Source organism: Thunnus maccoyii, chromosome 2 (assembly GCF_910596095.1).
Source record: "Thunnus maccoyii chromosome 2, fThuMac1.1, whole genome shotgun sequence".
NCBI lineage: Eukaryota > Metazoa > Chordata > Actinopteri > Scombriformes > Scombridae > Thunnus > Thunnus maccoyii.
The window spans coordinates 31,778,594-31,797,373 of NC_056534.1; the positions used below are offsets into that span (position 1 = coordinate 31,778,594).

Consider the following 18,780-nt stretch of genomic DNA (forward strand, 5'->3'; position numbering starts at 1 on the left):
AAAGGGAACTACAGAGATAAAAGGCCAGACCATGTGGTGTCTTGAACCACATGCGCTGCCTGAACCAAAGTTCGCCAAACTAGGTTTTAACCTCTTAACTGTGTGGTTCTCTATTCAAGGCCAATTGGTGTATGAGGTTAGTTGCATGCAAGGCCTAGTTACTGGCTGTAACATGTGTTAAGCATGCTAACATAAACCTAGCGGTGTGGCTATGCAGTAACCTGACTATAGGCAACAAGGACATCACAACAACAGTTCAATGTATAACCTCAACCAAATCAATACATGTACAGTACATTGTTTAAGTTAAACATTCTTGCTTAGCCGTACTATGCTTCACTGTGTTGCTAGGCTATGCCCAGTTGTTACCTGTCCATGAAGGAAGAGATGCTTTGTGGTGTCCTGCTTTGTAGCCGGTGAATCCGTGGGTGAGTCAGGCTGAGGAGGCTTTGGCTCTAAAGCTGAAAGATGCAGGCATTGCTGGGGAGACAGCAGCACCAGTCATGCAGGGGGCCCAGGTCACTCCTTGGTGTAGAGTTAGCAGCAAGCTAACTCCATTTCGCGGCTCCTGTACTTCTTAAACTGGCCAGCAGACTTGTGTGTTAGCTGCTGGCACAAGGAAACTTAGTTTCTGAGTCTTAGGCAGGCTCTTGCGTCTTCTGCCGTAAAGAAAACTGTGTGTGTCTGCTGTGAGCAGGCCACACAAGAGAGCAGAGAGCTGCTCCAGCAGCTGCTGAAGGTGTGAAAGACCAAGCAGTTGCTCCTGCAGCTGAAGGAGAAAGAGAGCAAGGAGCTGCTCCTGCTGCAGCTTGTGGAGAAAAGAGAAAGATAAGAGAGGAATCTCTAGTTTTGATAACCTGGATCCATGGGTGGAGCTTCACACTTTGGGTGTGAACCCCCAGGGCTCAGGTTTCTTGGAGTCTTGAAACATGTGGTAAACTGTGGTCCACATGTAGTCCCAACATCCCCCCTTTGGTCCTAGGATTGCACCTGATGTGTGATCCTGGGAGCACAAACATACATGTACTGTATGGTCCACAGTTGAAAGAGTTCATTTGTCAGTTCATTCAAGTTTGTAACATCTGGGCAGTGGTTAACACTATCTATCTTGGCTAAGCAAGAACAGTCAGAGTTACAAAACAAAAGCATGATAGACAACAACAAAGGCATAGTCCTAAATAACATAACCTGGGTTTCTCATTACTCTTTGGGTTAGTGAGAACAGGAATGTTAGTGGTGTAACTTTGTTAAGGTGAGATGCAGAGAGAGTGGCACCTAAAGCCATTTCTGGAGTGTCCAAGAGTGTTTGTTGTTTCACTCATTGGATCTGATGACAATACTGACTACTCAATGTAGTACTCAGTCTGATCTTGGCAGACTTTACAATTTTGTCCTTCAGGCAAGTGTAGCTGCAGAAGGATGTCATCATATTTCCAAAAATCCCAAAGTCCTAATGGCTGTATCGTTGTTTGTTTGGCACTATGTCCTAAACTTGTGGTGGGTGAGGACATGTGTATGACTACTTCTGAAAGTACCTAATCAAGTGTCCTGAGCTAGTATTTTGCAAAGTGATCCTATTGACAAAATACTACCAAGGAGTTGATCCAATTGTACTTGCAAAGTAGAACAGTTGTGTCTGAGCTGAATCAGAATTTAGGCTTTCCTCAACTAATAGCAGGCTGTCTGGCTAATACTGAGTTTAGAATAACTGAGGTTGCTACTGTTGCTAACAAACCCAAGTGTATCTATGTAACTGCAGGAAAAGTAAGGCACTGGTATCTGTCTTACTGTTAGTACAGGGTTGGACTGTGTTGCTGTCTAGAATTGTGAGAAGCAAGCTCTAGAGCTCTTGTGCCTTAAGTTTCTAACTTGTGGCTCAGGGCTGTAACGCTCCGTGTAGCCAGAGGGAGAGAGACATTCAGAGGCACTGTCACTGTCTGATAGATGGTGACCATGTACTGAACTGTGGTCAGAGATGCTGTGGTCATCATCTGATCTGTCCATTGTCTGGTCACACTTCTGGGCCAGAATCTCTGCGTATGGCCTTCTTAAGCTTCTACTGTGTGAATGCCTATCTCGACGCAGTTGGTGGGCATGGGGCTTACGCACAGTGTCCCTATGCTGCCTTTTGTCACCCCCCTTTGGACTGTTATGAGGGTGATCTTTTGAGGCAGCAGACCTGTATGACGCTTCAGTGTTTGAGCTGGCAGGCTCAATTGTTTTCCCTCCTGCTTTGGAAGTGACAGCAGTTTCCCAAGCCACCTGTGTCATCTTTCTTATCTCACGCAGTGAGGGGTTACCTTGGTGCGTCATAAGTACAACGTGAGTGCGTACGCATGGATGAAGGTTCTGCAAGAATATGGACTTGAAGGTGGGGTTTTCTTCTAAGCCTGGTACATTCTTGCCCTGGAAGTACGCATGCCTCAAACATTGGTAATAATCCCTGGGATGCTCACGACGGGAATGTTTAACTTGGAGGGCTGCAACCATTGATGTGGTCTCGTCAGCAGTAAAAGAGAATTCTTCTACTAGTGCTTGACGGAGCTCTTGGTCGTCATTTCTGACTCTGATTGTATAAACTTGTGTACAGCTTTAGAGCTGGTTTTCCACACAAGTTTAACTTTCTCACTTTGGGTTGCATGGGGCAGGTCAACTAGATTGCATTCTAGTTCTCTAAAGTAATCTTCAATGTGGTGATTACAGCTTTCTGGGTCAAAATGATCAATGTCCTTGGCTATGAGCTCAAGCACTTTAAGGCGGGGACACTGTGAAGTCATTTCTGGTGAAGACAAGACTAAACTAGCACTATCATGGACATGTGCATCACGTACTACAGTTCTCTGGTTGAAGGGCAGGGGCTGAACAACTGTTATCACTTTCCTGATAGTGCTGAGGAGAGGCTGAACAGTTCTGGGATGATCTAGTCCCCCCTTCGGAAGGATGAGCACGGATGAATGTGTCATGTATCGGTGGCTGAGAAAAACACTGGGCAGAATATTGTTGTGTCGAATTGTTGCAGAAAAATGTATCAGAGCAAAAAAACTCTCTCTTAATAATAAAAGGGAGTCAGAGGTCCAAGCAGCAAAGTGTTCTTTAATGCCGGCAAAAAAGGAGAACGAGTAGCACTATTTACAAAGTACCAAATCGCTCCAAAGGTTTTCCCTTGGGGCATCTGTTTTTATGTCCCTGGGTCTGCTTAGGTCACACCTTATCATCCACCCTCCCTAATATTTGACCAATTATTATGTTACATCTTCCTCGTCACTCGTTGTTGGCAAAAACTCTTCAGACCATGTTTTGAGCTGTTTGTGGGCATATCCCGGCCCACATAATTCTTCCTGATTGTATCCAATTTTTTATATATAAGTATTGGGAATCACTTTACACCATTATTGTCCAGTTGTCTTCTGGCCTTTTATTTTATAAGTTATTCTTAGTCATTTTACACCCTTATTTCTTGATCTCTTCCAGAGGGTATTTTTCTAAAAGGTGAAGACTTTAATGCAGACCCAAGCAACATGACATGTAATACAAACACACTCAAATTTCTCCAGTATATGATTGTGATTCTTCTACCGTGCCTCTATACGTACAGTGTGATTAAATATGGTTCGTGAGATTATAACTACACCAATACAAATTGTATCCCACTAGCCCTTATTGCTTATAAACTTATAAAATCAATCTGCATAGCTTAATATTGTCTTTAAGCACACCAATGACATTTAATGAAAATACACCACAATATCTTCTAGAGGATAAACTACATGTCTCTTCAGTGTCTGTTTCAGAGAGATGGGAACTCAGGTAGCTGTTAGCTCTGTCTCTCAGTGGAGGTTGAGAAGCTGACTTCATTCCCAAGAACTTAGGGTCAGTTGGGAATTGTTCCAATCTTCTGAGTGGAGAGGGAGTTAACCTTTCATTATGGGAGGAGTTGAATTGGAATAACCGGAATCACATTGGCTGAATGACTGTAGTGGAGCAGGACATTCTGACCTAAGCCTTAACAATTCCTCCTTGTGTGAGCAGAGATTTAACTCTGCTGAGTACAGGTCTTCTAAATAGCGCATGGCTTTCTTATTGGCCATCTGAACCTCATGGAGGAGGCAAGCATTTTGCGCTCTAAGGAAATCTACCTCCTTTTCTAGGGCTGCTCTGCTCTGACAGGCTAGGCTGGTTTGCCTGTGGAAGTTCAGAAGCAAGCATAACAATGGATCTTTGGACGAGGTCTGTGCATCATTCCTGTCCTTGAGTAGTGAGTCTATCTCTTTCCTGCACTCACTGAAATTCAACCTGCTGATGAATTCTGGGTAGCCAGGTTCTAGGCTCTGTGCTAGGGAAGAAATAAACTGTTCTACACAGGGGTTCTCCATTGTTGTATCCAGAACGGAGGATTAGATTAACAGTTGACTAGTACAACAAAACAATGTGGTTGGCTATGGTGTTGCGTGGCAGACACTTTGTAGTGTAGTTTGGGCAGTACACTAGCCTAACCAAACAATGTTGTGGCTTACACTATGGGGAGTAGCTTCCTGTGGAGGAGGGATAGCTACGACACCGTCTAGTGGCTCTAGTGGGCACAACAGATTTCAACATGCACGAACTGAGATGCAGCACAATAACAGCTAGAGGATTGTTTCTTAAAGTTGACTCAGGCTGGAATGCATGGCAGTAACAGCTAGAGGATAACTTCTAAGTTTCACAGGGCTGGTAGCACACTGTGGCTCTATCTCACAGGCTCTATTTCTTACTCAGGCTGGAATGCATGGCAGTAACAGCCAGGTAAAAGCTCTCTATGTGTCACAGGGCCGGTGGCACACTGTGGTTTAATTAACAAGGGGAGCACTTGAATTAACAACTAATTCTGACAGCTTGACTGGATGGCATTGAATGTGTACTATTCGAATGCTGAACCAAAATTCTTACACTACAGAGTAGGTTCAACCTGAGTGGCTAGCAGCAACAGCAATCTCTTAGTTTAACACAACGAGGGCTTAAAGTGGTAGTTATCAACAACTCAAGATTTGGGTTACCAATTGCTTTACCTAAAATTGATTTGAAAAAATCAATTCTCCCAACATTTCACTTGTTTGTAAGCACAGCTAGATATCTTCTCCTGTGGCAGACTGGTCGTGTTAAATATAAAGACTTTTGGATAGTCTAAAGGTTTTAGATTCCAGAATTTTGGTACTGGCAAAAATTATGCTGAAATTAATATTGCACAATTATGAATAATTGCCAACAATACTCTGCCTCACGCGGGGCGCCATTTTGTTGGGCCGTGGCTACAAGTTTGGCTATCAGCAATAAATAATCAGCAAAAACTTTGATTAATAATTAATTAAATAACTATAAACAAAATCACCATATCAATAGCTAGTTCAGGTTGAAGAATTTGGAGTTCTTTACAGAGCAGGGGTTGGCAAAACTCATTCTTGTGCAACATTAAAACAGACAACAGGTATATCCAAAAGCATTTATTTAACAAAAGGGTAAAAGCAACACACAATACTAATCTAGCTAAGTGTACCTATATACAAGTGTGAGTGTGTGTGTGTGTGTGTTTAGGGAAGACAATAGCAAGATGGCTGCAGTTACCTGGTGACTGAGCACATGGCATGCCGACAATTTGGCTGATAAAGGGAACTACAGAGATAAAAGGCCAGACCATGTGGTGTCTTGAACCACATGTGCTGCCTGAACCAAAGTTCGCCAAACTAGGTTTTAACCTCTTAACTGTGTGGTTCTCTATTCAAGGCCAATTGGTGTAGGCTAAAGGTGCCAGGTTAAAATGAGGTTAGTTGCATGCAAGGCCTAGTTACTGGCTGTAACATGTGTTAAGCATGCTAACATTAACCTAGCGGTGTGGCTATGCAGTAACCTGACTATAGGCAACAAGGACATCACAACAACAGTTCAATGTATAACCTCAACCAAATCAATACATGTACAGTACATTGTTTAAGTTAAACATTCTTGCTTAGCCGTACTATGCTTCACTGTGTTGCTAGGCTATGCCCAGTTGTTACCTGTCCATGAAGGTAGAGATGCTTTGTGGTGTCCTGCTTTGTAGCCAGTGAATCCGTGGGTGAGTCAGGCTGAGGAGGCTTTGGCTCTGAAGCTGAAAGATGCAGGTATTGCTGGGGAGACAGCACTCCAGTCGTGCAGGGGGCCCAGGTCACTCCTTGGTGTAGAGTTAGCGGCAAGCTAACTCCATTTCGCGGCTCCTGTACTTGTTAAACTGGCCAGCAGACTTGTGTGTTAGCTGCTGGCACAAGGAAACTTAGTTTCTGAGTCTTAGGCAGGCTCTTGCGTCTTCTGCCGTAAAGAAAACTGTGTGTGTCTGCTGTGAGCAGGCCACACAAGAGAGCAGAATGCTGCTCCGGCAGCTGCTGAAGGTGTGAAAGACCAAGCAGCTGCTCCTGCAGCTGAAGGAGAAAGAGAGCAAGGAGCTGCTCTTGCTGCAGCTCGTGGAGAAAAGAGAAAGATAAGAGAGGAATCTCTAGTTTTGATAACCTGGATCCATGGGTGGAGCTTCACACTTTGGGTGCGAACCCCCAGGGCTCAGGTTTCTTGGAGTCTTGAAACATGTGGTAAACTGTGGTCCACATGTAGTCCCAACACTTATCAGACAAAGACATACTATGACCACTCTATGCTGACTCAAGTATTATCAGAAGTGAAAAAGAAAGTCACAACAAAGAGTAAAGAGCAGAGACTTAATGTCCATTTTTATCTGTGGGTTAAACAGAGGAGTCTCTTTTTTTAGTAGATTCTTCATGTCAGTGATAGAAAGAGTATTAATGTACTGTTAGATGTAATAGTTTAAAGCAAATGTGTAAGATATCAGAGATCGAATACAGTCCATTTAACTGGAAATCACCCCTTTAAAGTGCAAAACAAAATGCATAAGCCAGATGACTGTCCTGAACTTTGCCACTTTCATTTTCTTATGGATAGTCCACAAAATAGGCACTCTATATGATTTTTTGAGGAACAATGAACTGGAGTAAAAGTTAAATACTGAATTAAAAAACAATGACAAATGTATAGTAATGTTTACAACAATACTGTGAGCTCTTTCTTGTTGAGATTCAGATGAAAAGATCAATACCACTTCACTTAGCTTAACATAAAGACAGGAAATGGGAAAACAGCTGGTTCTGTCCAGAGGTAACCAGATCTGTCTATTAGAACCTCTGAAGCTCACTGATAAATGTCACATCTGGTTTGTTTGATCCCAACAAAAACCAAAATTCAAAAACCCCACATGGTTTTATGGGGGGTTGAATGTGTATATGTTTCTTGGCCGTGCACAGTCACTTCCTGGAGTCTTGACATCACTGTAATGTTGGCAGACAGAGCTAGGTTACCCAGTCTTTATGCTAAGCTAAGCTAACTGTCTTGTGGCTGCAATATTTAGGGTACAGGCATAACACTGTTATTGATCTTCTCATCTTACTCTCTGCAAGAAAGTCGAATCTCGTATTTCCCAAATATCAAACAAATCCTTTAAGATAAGCCATATTAATGAAAATTTGATTTGAGTCTTCTGTACTCCAGCTTAAAATACTAACTACACTAATCAGACTGTCTGCTGGAGGTCCTGCAGAGGCACTGTGGCAAGTCACCTTCACATTTTCTTGAACTGTTCACAACGTTCTGGAGGCAGTTTTTAAGATGAAAGTTAATTTTGATTTTAAAATAATGTATCATGGTGATCTAGAGGAGTTTTCCTGTGCAAATAAACACTTGTTGAGAGTGCTGTTAGTGGCATGCAAAAATGCATACATAAGACAATAACAATACATAAGATCCATAAATCCAAACCAGAATGAATGGATTGACCTAGTTTACAATTTACATTATATACTGTGGAGAGAATTACATTTAAAGAATTAATATGGGTTGATATATATATAGTGGATGGAGGGGTCTAGTGGGCACTTTTTGCTCCTATGTACCACTTGTGTTCATATGTGTTCTTCAAAAAAGACATGTTAATAAAAAAAATGTCTCAAGTCCAATTTTCTGACAAAATATGTTTTGTTGCAATCAGTAGAGATGAAAGAGTTGTAATATATAAAATTCATGGATGAAATACCTGAGAGATATGTCTGTTTTTGGCAAATCCAGCAAATTAAATACCTGACAAGTCAACATGAAAGAAAAACCCAGAATTTACATGAAGCAGTCCCGCTCATTAATTTACCACATTGCCCTCATTGGCTTTATACAACCAAACAAATTAAAGGGGTAGATGCCTTTGTATAAACAGGCAAAATCTCTGATGGTTGACATATTTGTATATACAACATGCAAATCATTAAGTCCACTGAGTGATAGTATGATCTAAATTATTTAAAAATATATTATCATATAATTCAAGAAAGAAATAAACATTAAAATGATTGATCATAATTTTTTGAATCAGATTGTCATTGGAGAAAATTCCTTGGTGCTGCAACTCAAAAAACCCTGCCAGATAGACTTTTACCTCAACAGTTGTCTGTGTGTTTGTGCATGTTCAATATTTTTATGTGGAAATATACTTATTCAGCAGGTTGAGAATAACCATAGGTGACTACATTTTACAAGCAAGAAAAAAACAAGGGAATCATATTAGAAAATGTACATCAGAAATGTGAAATTGCTGTTTTTATTTAATTCTGCAAAGAACTGTTTACTCGAGTGTTTAGAAGTTAGTCAAGCATGTAAACCCTCATTGATTTTTTCTGTTTACCCTTCAGTGTTTATCAGAACTGAACAGTTTATCAACTGTTGCTGGGAAATTATGTGTGTGTTGTGTTTACACATGTGTACAACGTGAGGAATACCTGGACCACACAGACACACACACAGACACACACAAACACAATTCAGATATTTTATTTTCTGTTATATATATGTTCTGTTTTTGTGACTTTATTGTATTAACACTAAGCCACAGAGCTCACTACAGAGAGTATGTGGATTGCTGCTGTTTGCCTTGACAAACACAAATCATCAATCACTCTGAGATCACGGTGGCCTAGGTTTAATTATTAGAGAGAAAAGGCCTTGTGCTGTGTGTCAGCTGAGGACAGCCTGCTTTCTGGCCTGGCCTACTTTTATGATTACTTATCAGACAAAGACATACTATGACCGCTCTATGCTGAATCAAGTCTTCAGAAGTGAAAAAGAAAGTCACAACAAAGAGTAAAGAGCAGAGACTTAATGTCCATTTTTATCTGTGAGTTACACAGAAGAGTCTCTTTTTTTAGTAGATTCTTCATGTCGGTGATAGAAAGAGTATTAATGTACTGTTAGATGTAATAGTTTAAGCAAATGTGTAAGATATCAGAGATCGAATACAGTCCATTTAACTGGAAATCACCCCTTTAAAGTGCAAAACAAAATGCATAAGCCAAGATGACTGTCCTGAACTTTGACACTTTCATTTTCTTATGGATAGTCCACAAAATAGGCACTCTATATGATTTCTTAAGGAACAATGAACTGGAGTAAAAGTTAAATACTGAATTAAAAAACAATGACAAATGTATAGTAATGTTTACAACAATACTGTGAGCTCTTTCTTGTTGAGATTCAAATGAAAAGATCAATACCACTTCACTTAGCTTAATATAAAGACAGGAAATGGGAAAACAGCTGGTTCTGTCCAGAGGTAACCAGATCTGTCTATTAGAACCTCTGAAGTTCACTGATAAATGTTACATCTGGTTTGTTTGATCCCAACAAAAACCAAAATGCAAAAACCCCACATGGTTTTATGGGGGGTTGAATGTGTATATGTTTCTTGGCCGTGCACAGTCACTTCCTGGAGTCTTGACATCACTGTAATGTTGGCAGACAGAGCTAGGTTACCCAGTCTTTATGCTAAGCTAAGCTAACTGTCTTGTGGCTGCAATATTTAGGGTACAGGCATAACGCTGTTATTGATCTTCTCATCTTACTCTCTGCAAGAAATTGGAATCTCGTATTTCCCAAATATCAAACAAATCCTTTAAGATAAGCCATGTTAATGACAATTCGATTTGAGTCTTCTGTACTCCAGCTTAAAATACTAACTACACTAATCTGACTGTCTGCTGGAGTTCCTGCAGAGGCGCTGTGGCAAGTCACCCTCACATTTTCTGGAACTGTTCACAACGTTCTGGAGGCAGTTTTTAAGATGAAAGTTAATTTTGATTTTAAAATAATGTATCATGGTGATCTAGAGGAGTTTTCCTGTGCAAATAAACACTTGTTGAGAGTGCTGTTAGTGGCATGCAAAAATGCTTTGACCAGAAAATGGCTTAAGGACATAAGATCCATAAATCCAAACCAGAATGAATGGATTGACCTAGTTTACAATTTACATTATATACTGTGGAGAGAATTACATTTAAAGAATTAATATGGGTTGATATATATATAGTGGATGGAGGGGTCTAGTTGGCACTTTTTGCTCCTATGTACCACTTGTGTTCATATGTGTTCTTCAAAAAAGACATGTTAATAAAAAAAAAAATGTCCCAAGTCCAATTTTCTGACAAAATATGTTTTGTTGCAATCAATAGAGATGAAAGAGTTGTAATATATGAAATTCATGGATAAAATACCTGAGAGATATATCTGTTTTTGGCAAATCCAGCAAATTAAATACCTGTCAAGTCAACATGAAAGAAAAACCCAGAATTTACATGAAGCAGTCCCGCTCATTAATTTACCACATTGCCCTCATTGACTTTATACAACCAACCAAATTAAAGGGGTAGATGCCTTTGTATAAACAGGCAAAATCTCTGATAGTTGACATATTTGTATATACAACATGCAAATCATTAAGTCCACTGAGTGATAGTATTATCTAAATTATTTAAAAATATATTATCATATAATTCAAGAGAGAAATAAACATTAAAATGATTGATCATCATTTTTTGAATCAGATTGTCATTGGAGATAATTCCTTGGTGCTGAAACTCAAAAAACCCTGCCAGATAGACTTTTACCTCAACAGTTATCTGTGTGTTTGTGCATGTTCAATATGTTTATGTGGAAATATACTTATTCAGCAGATTGAGAATAAGCATAGGTGACTACATTTTACAAGCAAGAAAAAAACAAGGGAATCATATTAGAAAATGTACATCAGAAATGTGAAATTGCTGTTTTTATTTAATTCTGCTGTTTACTCAAGAGTGTTTAGAAGTTAGTCAAGCATGTAAACCCTCATTGATTTTTTCTGTTTACCCTTCAATGTTTATCAGAACTGAACCGTTTCTCAACTTTTGCTGGGAAATCATGTGTGTGTTTGTGTTTACACCTTTGAGAAGGGGACGGATGAGACAGTAGTGAGGACAGGAAGAGTTGTGGGAGGATTAAAGAAGAGTGCTGCAGCTAGAGTCTTCATTGACAGCAGATCAGGATCAGGTAGGAGGATGTGTAGAACTCCACTGTGGCTGCTGGCCTCTCTGGCCTTTGCCTCCCTGTCTTCTCTGGCTAATGGAGCTCCATTGTAAGTAGACCTAGCTTACCTTCATACACTCTTCCAGGGTTTAATTAACACAGGAAATACATAAAAATACAAAATATGCAGTTTGTTTACTCAGCTCCCTGATATTCAAATTGTTGTGGTGAAACTGTAAGGAGCACAACAACAAATCAGGTTCCAAATTAAACCTGAGGGGTCATAAGACAGAAATAAGAAAGGAAAAATGTGAAAACATTGTGAACTGGACATTTATACCTCTTTAGGTCTGTAAAAGTCCTTTAAATGAAATAAATATTGTAAGAAAATGTCCACACTAAGGCATTAACATGTGGCTAAGGGTTACAGCAGTAAATCTTGTGTTTAAATAGTGACAAACCTCATTATCATTAGCATGTGTGTGGGGGTTATAGTGCCTTACAATTAAAAAGACCATGTTTGTCAGTAAGTCAGTGCATCCTGAGCAGCAGTGTGATTCAGTGCAGTGATACTGTCTCTCTCTCTCTCCTCACTGCTCTGCAGACAAGTGATGGCTGCCCCCAACTTGTTGCGGGTAGGAACAGCAGAAAACATCTTTGTGGAGTGTCAAGATTGCACCGGAGGTGACATCGAGGTCGAAATCACAGTGATGACCTTTCCAACCAAAAGCAAACTGACAAACACATCTGTGACCCTAAATGAAACAAACGGCTTCCAGAGATTCGGACAAATTACGGTAAAATAAATACTGAATGTACTGTATACTGTATGTTACTCTTACACAATACTTGACTTTTTGTATTTGGCCTGCATTCGTCACCTAATTTGTAGAAATATTTTTTTCTATCAAGACCACAAACAATAGATTTAGCATTTATAAATGCTCATGACATATCGATTCTGCTGCTCACATAATGTTTATGTCTCTGGTTTCAGATCCCTGTTGAGACCTTCAGTAAGGATCCTAACATGAAGCAGTATGTGAACCTGCGAGCTCAGTTCCCTGACCGTCTGCTGGAGAAAATCGTCTTAGTCTCCTTCCAGTCTGGCTCCATCTTCATCCAGACCGACAAGACCCTCTACACCCCTGACAGCACAGGTGAGTTCGCTTCACTGCTGAGAAATACAACGTCTACCCTTGTGAAAATATCTGTTGGTGTGCTAAGGTATCTCCCTAGAAAATATATCACCCAATCTATGTCAGAAGGTAAAATGTATTAAGCTGCTGCAAAATTGAACAATTAGCATTATGAACTACTTCTTTAGTGTTCATAAAGGACATTTTGAAAGCATTTATTCTTTACTGGTGTTGATAATGTACAATATCGATATCAAAATTCAAGGATAGACTTTTAAAGATGAACTATCATTTTTAAGGAGGTTTTTAAAGCAAGAGATAAATACACATTAACAAACAATGAAAAAAGAAAAAAAACACATGAAAAATATTTAATAAATAGAGAATACAAACACCTGCCAGAAAGCAAATACTCTCCCTCATACTCGATTCCTAAAAATCCTCATCATCTCTGAGAGCATCACAGTTTGACTAGCACATCTCTCATTTTTCAAGAGTGACTGCATGATAAACTACAATAAAATGAACTCTTCTTTTCACATAAGTGGAATAATAAAGTGAAAACTCAAAATAGATACACCATGACCTCTTCTCTGTCTCTCAGTTCATTACAGGATGTTTGCAGTGACGCCCAATATGGAGCCAGTAGAGAGAGATGGCAAAAACCAATCTGCTCCCCCTATTGATATTGAGTTTGTGGTAATGTATTTTATCTTTGATTAGCACAGAATTCAATGAAATATTGTAATGAGCTGTCACTGTTCAACTGTAGGTGAGATCATTTTACTTTCCACTTTGTCTCTGTATGCTTCTTAAACACCTGAATGACCTTTGTATTCCTTTGTTTCATCTCTTCTGACACACGTCCCACCCATAAAAATAAATGTCTCCCTCTAGTGGTTGTGTTGCAGCCTCTCCCTGAGAGGTAGACAAAAAAAAAAATTAAGAAATGTTTAAGACAGTGTCTAAAGACTGATCAGGCTTATGGACAGTAAACAAAGGACTTGTTGAAAATATAGAATGATTTCAATAAATGTGTAAACTGACAAGGCTCATTTTTAATGATTGTTCAATTTTGCATATTTTTAGACCCCTGAAGGCATCATTATATCACTTGATTCATTCTCTCTGAAATCAGGCATCCACTCTGGACATTACAAACTGGGTGAAATTGTCAGGTGTGTATTTTATTTTACTTTAATTGCATTACTGTACATTCTGTTGTGGTTGTTTGGTGTTAGTGGGGAATTTAACATTTTTAACATGTAATAATTCGGACTGGAAACAGGGTGAAACAGCTAACCTGGCTTGCGTTAAAGGCTGATTTATGTTAGGTTGCTTGACACTTTGGATAAGTGTCACTCAACAGAAATTTAATAGTCGCTATGAATTAAAACGCTGTGTGACGTTTTCAATTTATGCTTTGGCGAAAGGTTTCAGTTGTCTCCAAAGTAACCAGACACTGTCCTCCAGCCAGCTTGGTATATCATCCCGACCAGAACTAATTAAACAAGGACGTTACAAGTTATCTTAAGTTACAAACCAAAATATCAATAATGAAGTTCAGTGAAAACTACAATCTCCATGGCGACGTTAGCACCACTACCCAATAACATTTTGCAACAAAATATGACGGTGTCCATGACATAACAAAATTCTCTAGGTGTATGACATGAAAGGAAAGCATTGAGCGACAAAATACATAATTTCTGTCAACCAACACTTATCGTTTCCAGTCTTTTAAGCAAAGCTAACCAGCTGCTGGCTTTAACTTTATATTTAGTGTACAGATATGAGAGTGGTAAAGTATCAATCTTCTCATGTAGCCTAACTCTCCATCAGAAGGCAATTATGTTTGTTTCCCAAAACTATTCCTTTTAATTGTATGGTAATTTATCATATCCAGCAAATTTCAATCTGAATATTAATTTTAAATGAATCATAGTACAGTTAATCATATTAGATAATCAGTCTAAACAGGGGTAAAATGAAGGTACCTTTCTAACTATTGTGTAGTTTGTCAGCCAACGTGAATGGAGGACACTAAAAGTGTGTTGCACCAGCTCATAAATAACTTGAGTCTGAAGTCTGGACTCTAATGTTATGAAAATTTTAGTCTGTTGCTTGATTATTGAAGTATTTGTCCTTGTGTCCTTGTGTGTGTGTGTGTGTGTGTGTGTGTGTGTGTGTGTGTGTGTGTAGTCCTGGACTGTGGAAAGTGGTTACCAGGTTCCACAGCAATCCACAACAGAGCTTCTCTACAGAGTTTGAAGTCAAAGAATACGGTGAGTCCTTCTTTACTTGGACTGTCATTTAAAAACCTATACAACTTACCCGATTACACATCCAATAAAATGTTTTCAATTTTTCAGTGCTGCCCAGTTTTGAGGTTAAACTGACGGTTCCAGAATCCTTTGACCCCTTCTTCTATGTGGACAGCGAATCCTTCACTGTCGACATTAAAGCTACGTAGGTGCAAGTTTTTGTTTTGTGGATTTGTATTGTATTGTATTTATTTATCGGGACAGTGTACAGTTTTTAACATAAATGATGCACTGCACCAGAGTTAACTCAAAGCTAATTTACATCTGTAGTCCCCCACAATCAAAACATACAACAGCACAACAACAAACAGTACAAAGCAGAAAACACGCAGAACACATTATACAAAATACAAAGCTATACACAATAGCACATCACATACACCCACAATATCAACCAGAAATCAATAATGCAAGCATGTCAAACCAAAAGCAAGATTATTTGAGAAGACCATGAGATCAAATCTAGACTCAGTGGCCACAGAGCTGAGCAGCCTTCAGCAGATTCTTTAACCTGGTTCTGAATGCACTGATTGAACTGCAGCTCACTAGATCGTCAGGTAGGGCATTCCACTGAGTTGTGGCTTTCACAGAGAAAGCTGACTGTCCAAATGCAGTGTGACGAAATGGTTTGGTACAATCTTGTATAGAGGATATTCTGGAGGATCTCACAGAATTTACTGAGCAAGTGTACAGAAAGTCACATAGTGGAGGAGGGGCCAAACCATTTAAAATTTTGAATACTAGGCACAAATTTGAGAATAATCTAAAATTCTCAAAGCTCAGTAACCTACAGTGATGGAAATGCACTGGCTTTTTGTCCAGAGTTTTTAGAGTTTGTTTGTATAAGGACTCAAGAGGTTTTATGGTTGTTTCTCCAGCTTGCCCCCAACATGTGACGCAATAAGACATATGGGAAAGAATCATAGCTGCATAAAGATATTTAAAATCAGTAACTATGTCAATCTTTTCACCTTTGATGAGAATATCAGCGTTAGGAGGTTGTACCATGGTTTTAGAGCAAAACATACCTTTTGTCTTGTTTACATTTAGACTCATTTAGACTTTCCAATGCAAATGTTAGCTTAGCAGCAGCCAATGCAGCTGCTTTTGCATGTGTGTACACAATGGTGTCATCTGCACACATTTGTAGTTCTACATCAGGACACTGCTGAGGGAGATCATTAATATATAGGCTAAATAATAAGGGACCTAACACGGACCTTTTTGGAACACCCATTGTGCACTTCATGTTACTGGACAGTGCGTTCTAAACTTTAACACATTGTATCGTATTAGATAAATATGAAGACATCCGTGTCAGTGCTCTAGATGAGAAGTTAAATTTAGAGAGTTTCGATATTAAAACGTCATGATTGACTGTGTCAAATGCTTTACGCACCACCTACTCCTTCTATGTCTTGATTTAATTTGCCCAATTAAGTGCAAGGTTTGTGCAAAGTTTTGGTGGAATGATTTGCTCTAAAGCCAAATTGCATGCAATGTGGACCAAAATTGCTTGTATTAAGAAATGTTGTCAGTTGTTTAATGACAACTTTCTCAACAACCTTTGAGAGTACTGGTAGTATACTTATTGGTCTATAGTTACTGGCTTCAAGGCAGTGTCAGAGATTTAAAAATAGGTGTGACACTGGCATATTTCCAGTCATCAGGAAAGAAGCTGTGTTTAAAAGACAAGTTAATTAAATAAGCAATAGGGGGAATTAAAATATCTTTGTGTGATTTAACAAACATTGTGTCAAATTGGAAAGCATCTCTACTTTTGGAGCTTTTTAAGGAGCTGATGATTTTGTTAACTTGTAACTCATTAGACTCTACCAGCTCGAAAACTTGGCCTGTAGCATCTATAGGAGCAATATCCAGTTTCCTTTTCGTACATTTTTTTCCCTAACTCATATACAAATTCAAGAACAGAGAGGACAGAAGCAACAATAAGATGGTCTTCAATTAACTTTTCCTGTACTTTGAGTTTAAAATCTAAAAATTTTGTGTCTCTCCTTGTGAGATTATCAATGTTTTTCCAGATTGATGTACTGTTGTCTTTTGCCTCATTCAAAATATTGAGATAAAAACGAGATTTAGCTTCTCTTAGCTCTTGGATAACTTTGTTCCTTAAACCTTCATAAATCAGCATGTCAGTGTCTCTTCTAGTTTTAATTGCCTTCCTTAGTGCAGCATCTCTAGATTTCATTAGTTTCCACAAATTTTCATTAAACCACGGCAAATAGTATTTATTTTTAGTTTTTATCTGTATCCTCATATTAAATCTTTCCCTCACAGTGTTGATTCTGTGAGTAAAAGTGTCACAGCCATAGTCCAGATCATCAGAGGACGGTACATCATCCCAGTTCAAGCTATTGATTTCATTGATAAATTCTTCTCACTTAGCTCTGGGTATGCATGGAAGGATCATTGTCTTAGTTGCCGTGGTCCTAAATCTATTTTTAGTGCTGGTGTAACAGAACATAGTTGATTGGTGGTGCACTTTTCCCCGATGAATGTTTGTTTGGTGGCTTGTTCAACAAGCTGAGCTGCAGGACAAGACGTGTGTTCATGTTTGTAAGTTATCATCAAGTTTTGATGAAATTTGACGTTAAATGTTGGACATCCTGAATGTTGTGAACAAAAGTTCCATGCTGTAAGTGCTTTACAGAATGAAAGCAAAGTTTTATTTACCCCCCCCCCTCAGACCCTCCCTTCCCCCCAAATGATCTGATCAGTGACTCAAATCTGTGATACGATCGATTTGTGATCCGTTGCACCCCTAATTTTAGTTTTCTTGCACATAAGGTTAGGTTATGATCTGATAAGCCATGATTAAATTATAACTTTTAGTTATTCTTTCTAGTTTGTTAGTAAATATCAGATCAATTTGTGTACTGGAGCATTTTGCAATCCTAGTTGGGCCTTTTACTAGTTGTTCTAGTTGGAATTTCTCATTTTTAGTTTTTTCCTCTTAGATTTATCCTCCCAGTTCACATTAAAATCACCCATAAGTAAAATTTCTTTGTTGAGATTGCACTGTTTCAAGACTTCTGTAAGTTGATCATATAAAGTGTCATCTGCAGATGGGGGCCTATAGACACCTATAATGTTAAAATTTGTTGGGATAACATTATTTTTATCCCAACATATTCTAACATGTTACCCACATTGTAAACCACACGTTCACATTTGATGTTGTCTCTCACATAAAAAGCACCCCAACTCCTCTTCCATCAGGTCTGTCTCTTTTGAAACATCGGTATCTGTGCACCGTGAACACACTCGCAGGAGTTCTTTATTTCAACCACGTTTCAGTTAGACAGAGAAAGTCCAGATTTGAGTCCAACAAAAGATGAGTTAGCTGATTGCTCTTTGCAGTAATGCTTCTGATGTTAAAATCTCCACCTAATGGCCCTCTCGGTTTCAGTTTCGGGTCCCATTAGACTTTTCCATGATTGACAGTTTAGAAGGTTTTGAATAACCTCTGCCTTCTCACTGCAGGGCTTCATCAGCAGCAGGTTTTGTGAGAGAGACACTGGACCTCTCCACAGCCCAGTAGTGAAAAGTTATTCATTGAGACATCATGCCTTGTGTTAACAAAGTTTAGTCTGTTAAGAGAGAAGAAGAAGAAAGTTGATGCTCACTCATCACCAGCACCAGAGGAGTCCCAGACACACTCAGGCACAAATCAGCATCAAAGTTCTGCAGCGCTCCAAGTGTCACTGGTCCGGACAGCAGGAGCAGCATGAAGAGGAGACCTGCTATTCTCCAAAAAGGGGTGGCAGATGACCGGTCCACTGGATCGGTGATTTGCTCTGGTACTTTGGCTCGTCCGTGCCGCAGGACAAAAGAATAGATTGTAAAATATCTCAGTACGTTATGATGAAAACTCACTGTAGGAGCATCAACTGGCCATGAGC

General features: G+C 39.3%; 1 protein-coding gene across 1 annotated transcript in view; it reads left to right on the plus strand.

Annotated features, from left to right (window-relative positions):
- The first annotated feature begins 11,374 nt into the window (after nt 1-11,374).
- LOC121888741 (complement C3-like) overlaps nt 11,375-18,780 on the plus strand; it is a 35,429-nt gene continuing 28,023 nt past the window's right edge. The window contains exons 1-7 of the mRNA XM_042400264.1: nt 11,375-11,503; nt 11,999-12,191; nt 12,392-12,554; nt 13,138-13,232; nt 13,623-13,711; nt 14,736-14,818; nt 14,906-15,002. Of these exons, the coding sequence (XP_042256198.1) occupies nt 11,427-11,503; nt 11,999-12,191; nt 12,392-12,554; nt 13,138-13,232; nt 13,623-13,711; nt 14,736-14,818; nt 14,906-15,002 (797 nt within the window). The 5' untranslated portion in view covers nt 11,375-11,426. The remainder of the gene's footprint in view (nt 11,504-11,998; nt 12,192-12,391; nt 12,555-13,137; nt 13,233-13,622; nt 13,712-14,735; nt 14,819-14,905; nt 15,003-18,780) is intronic.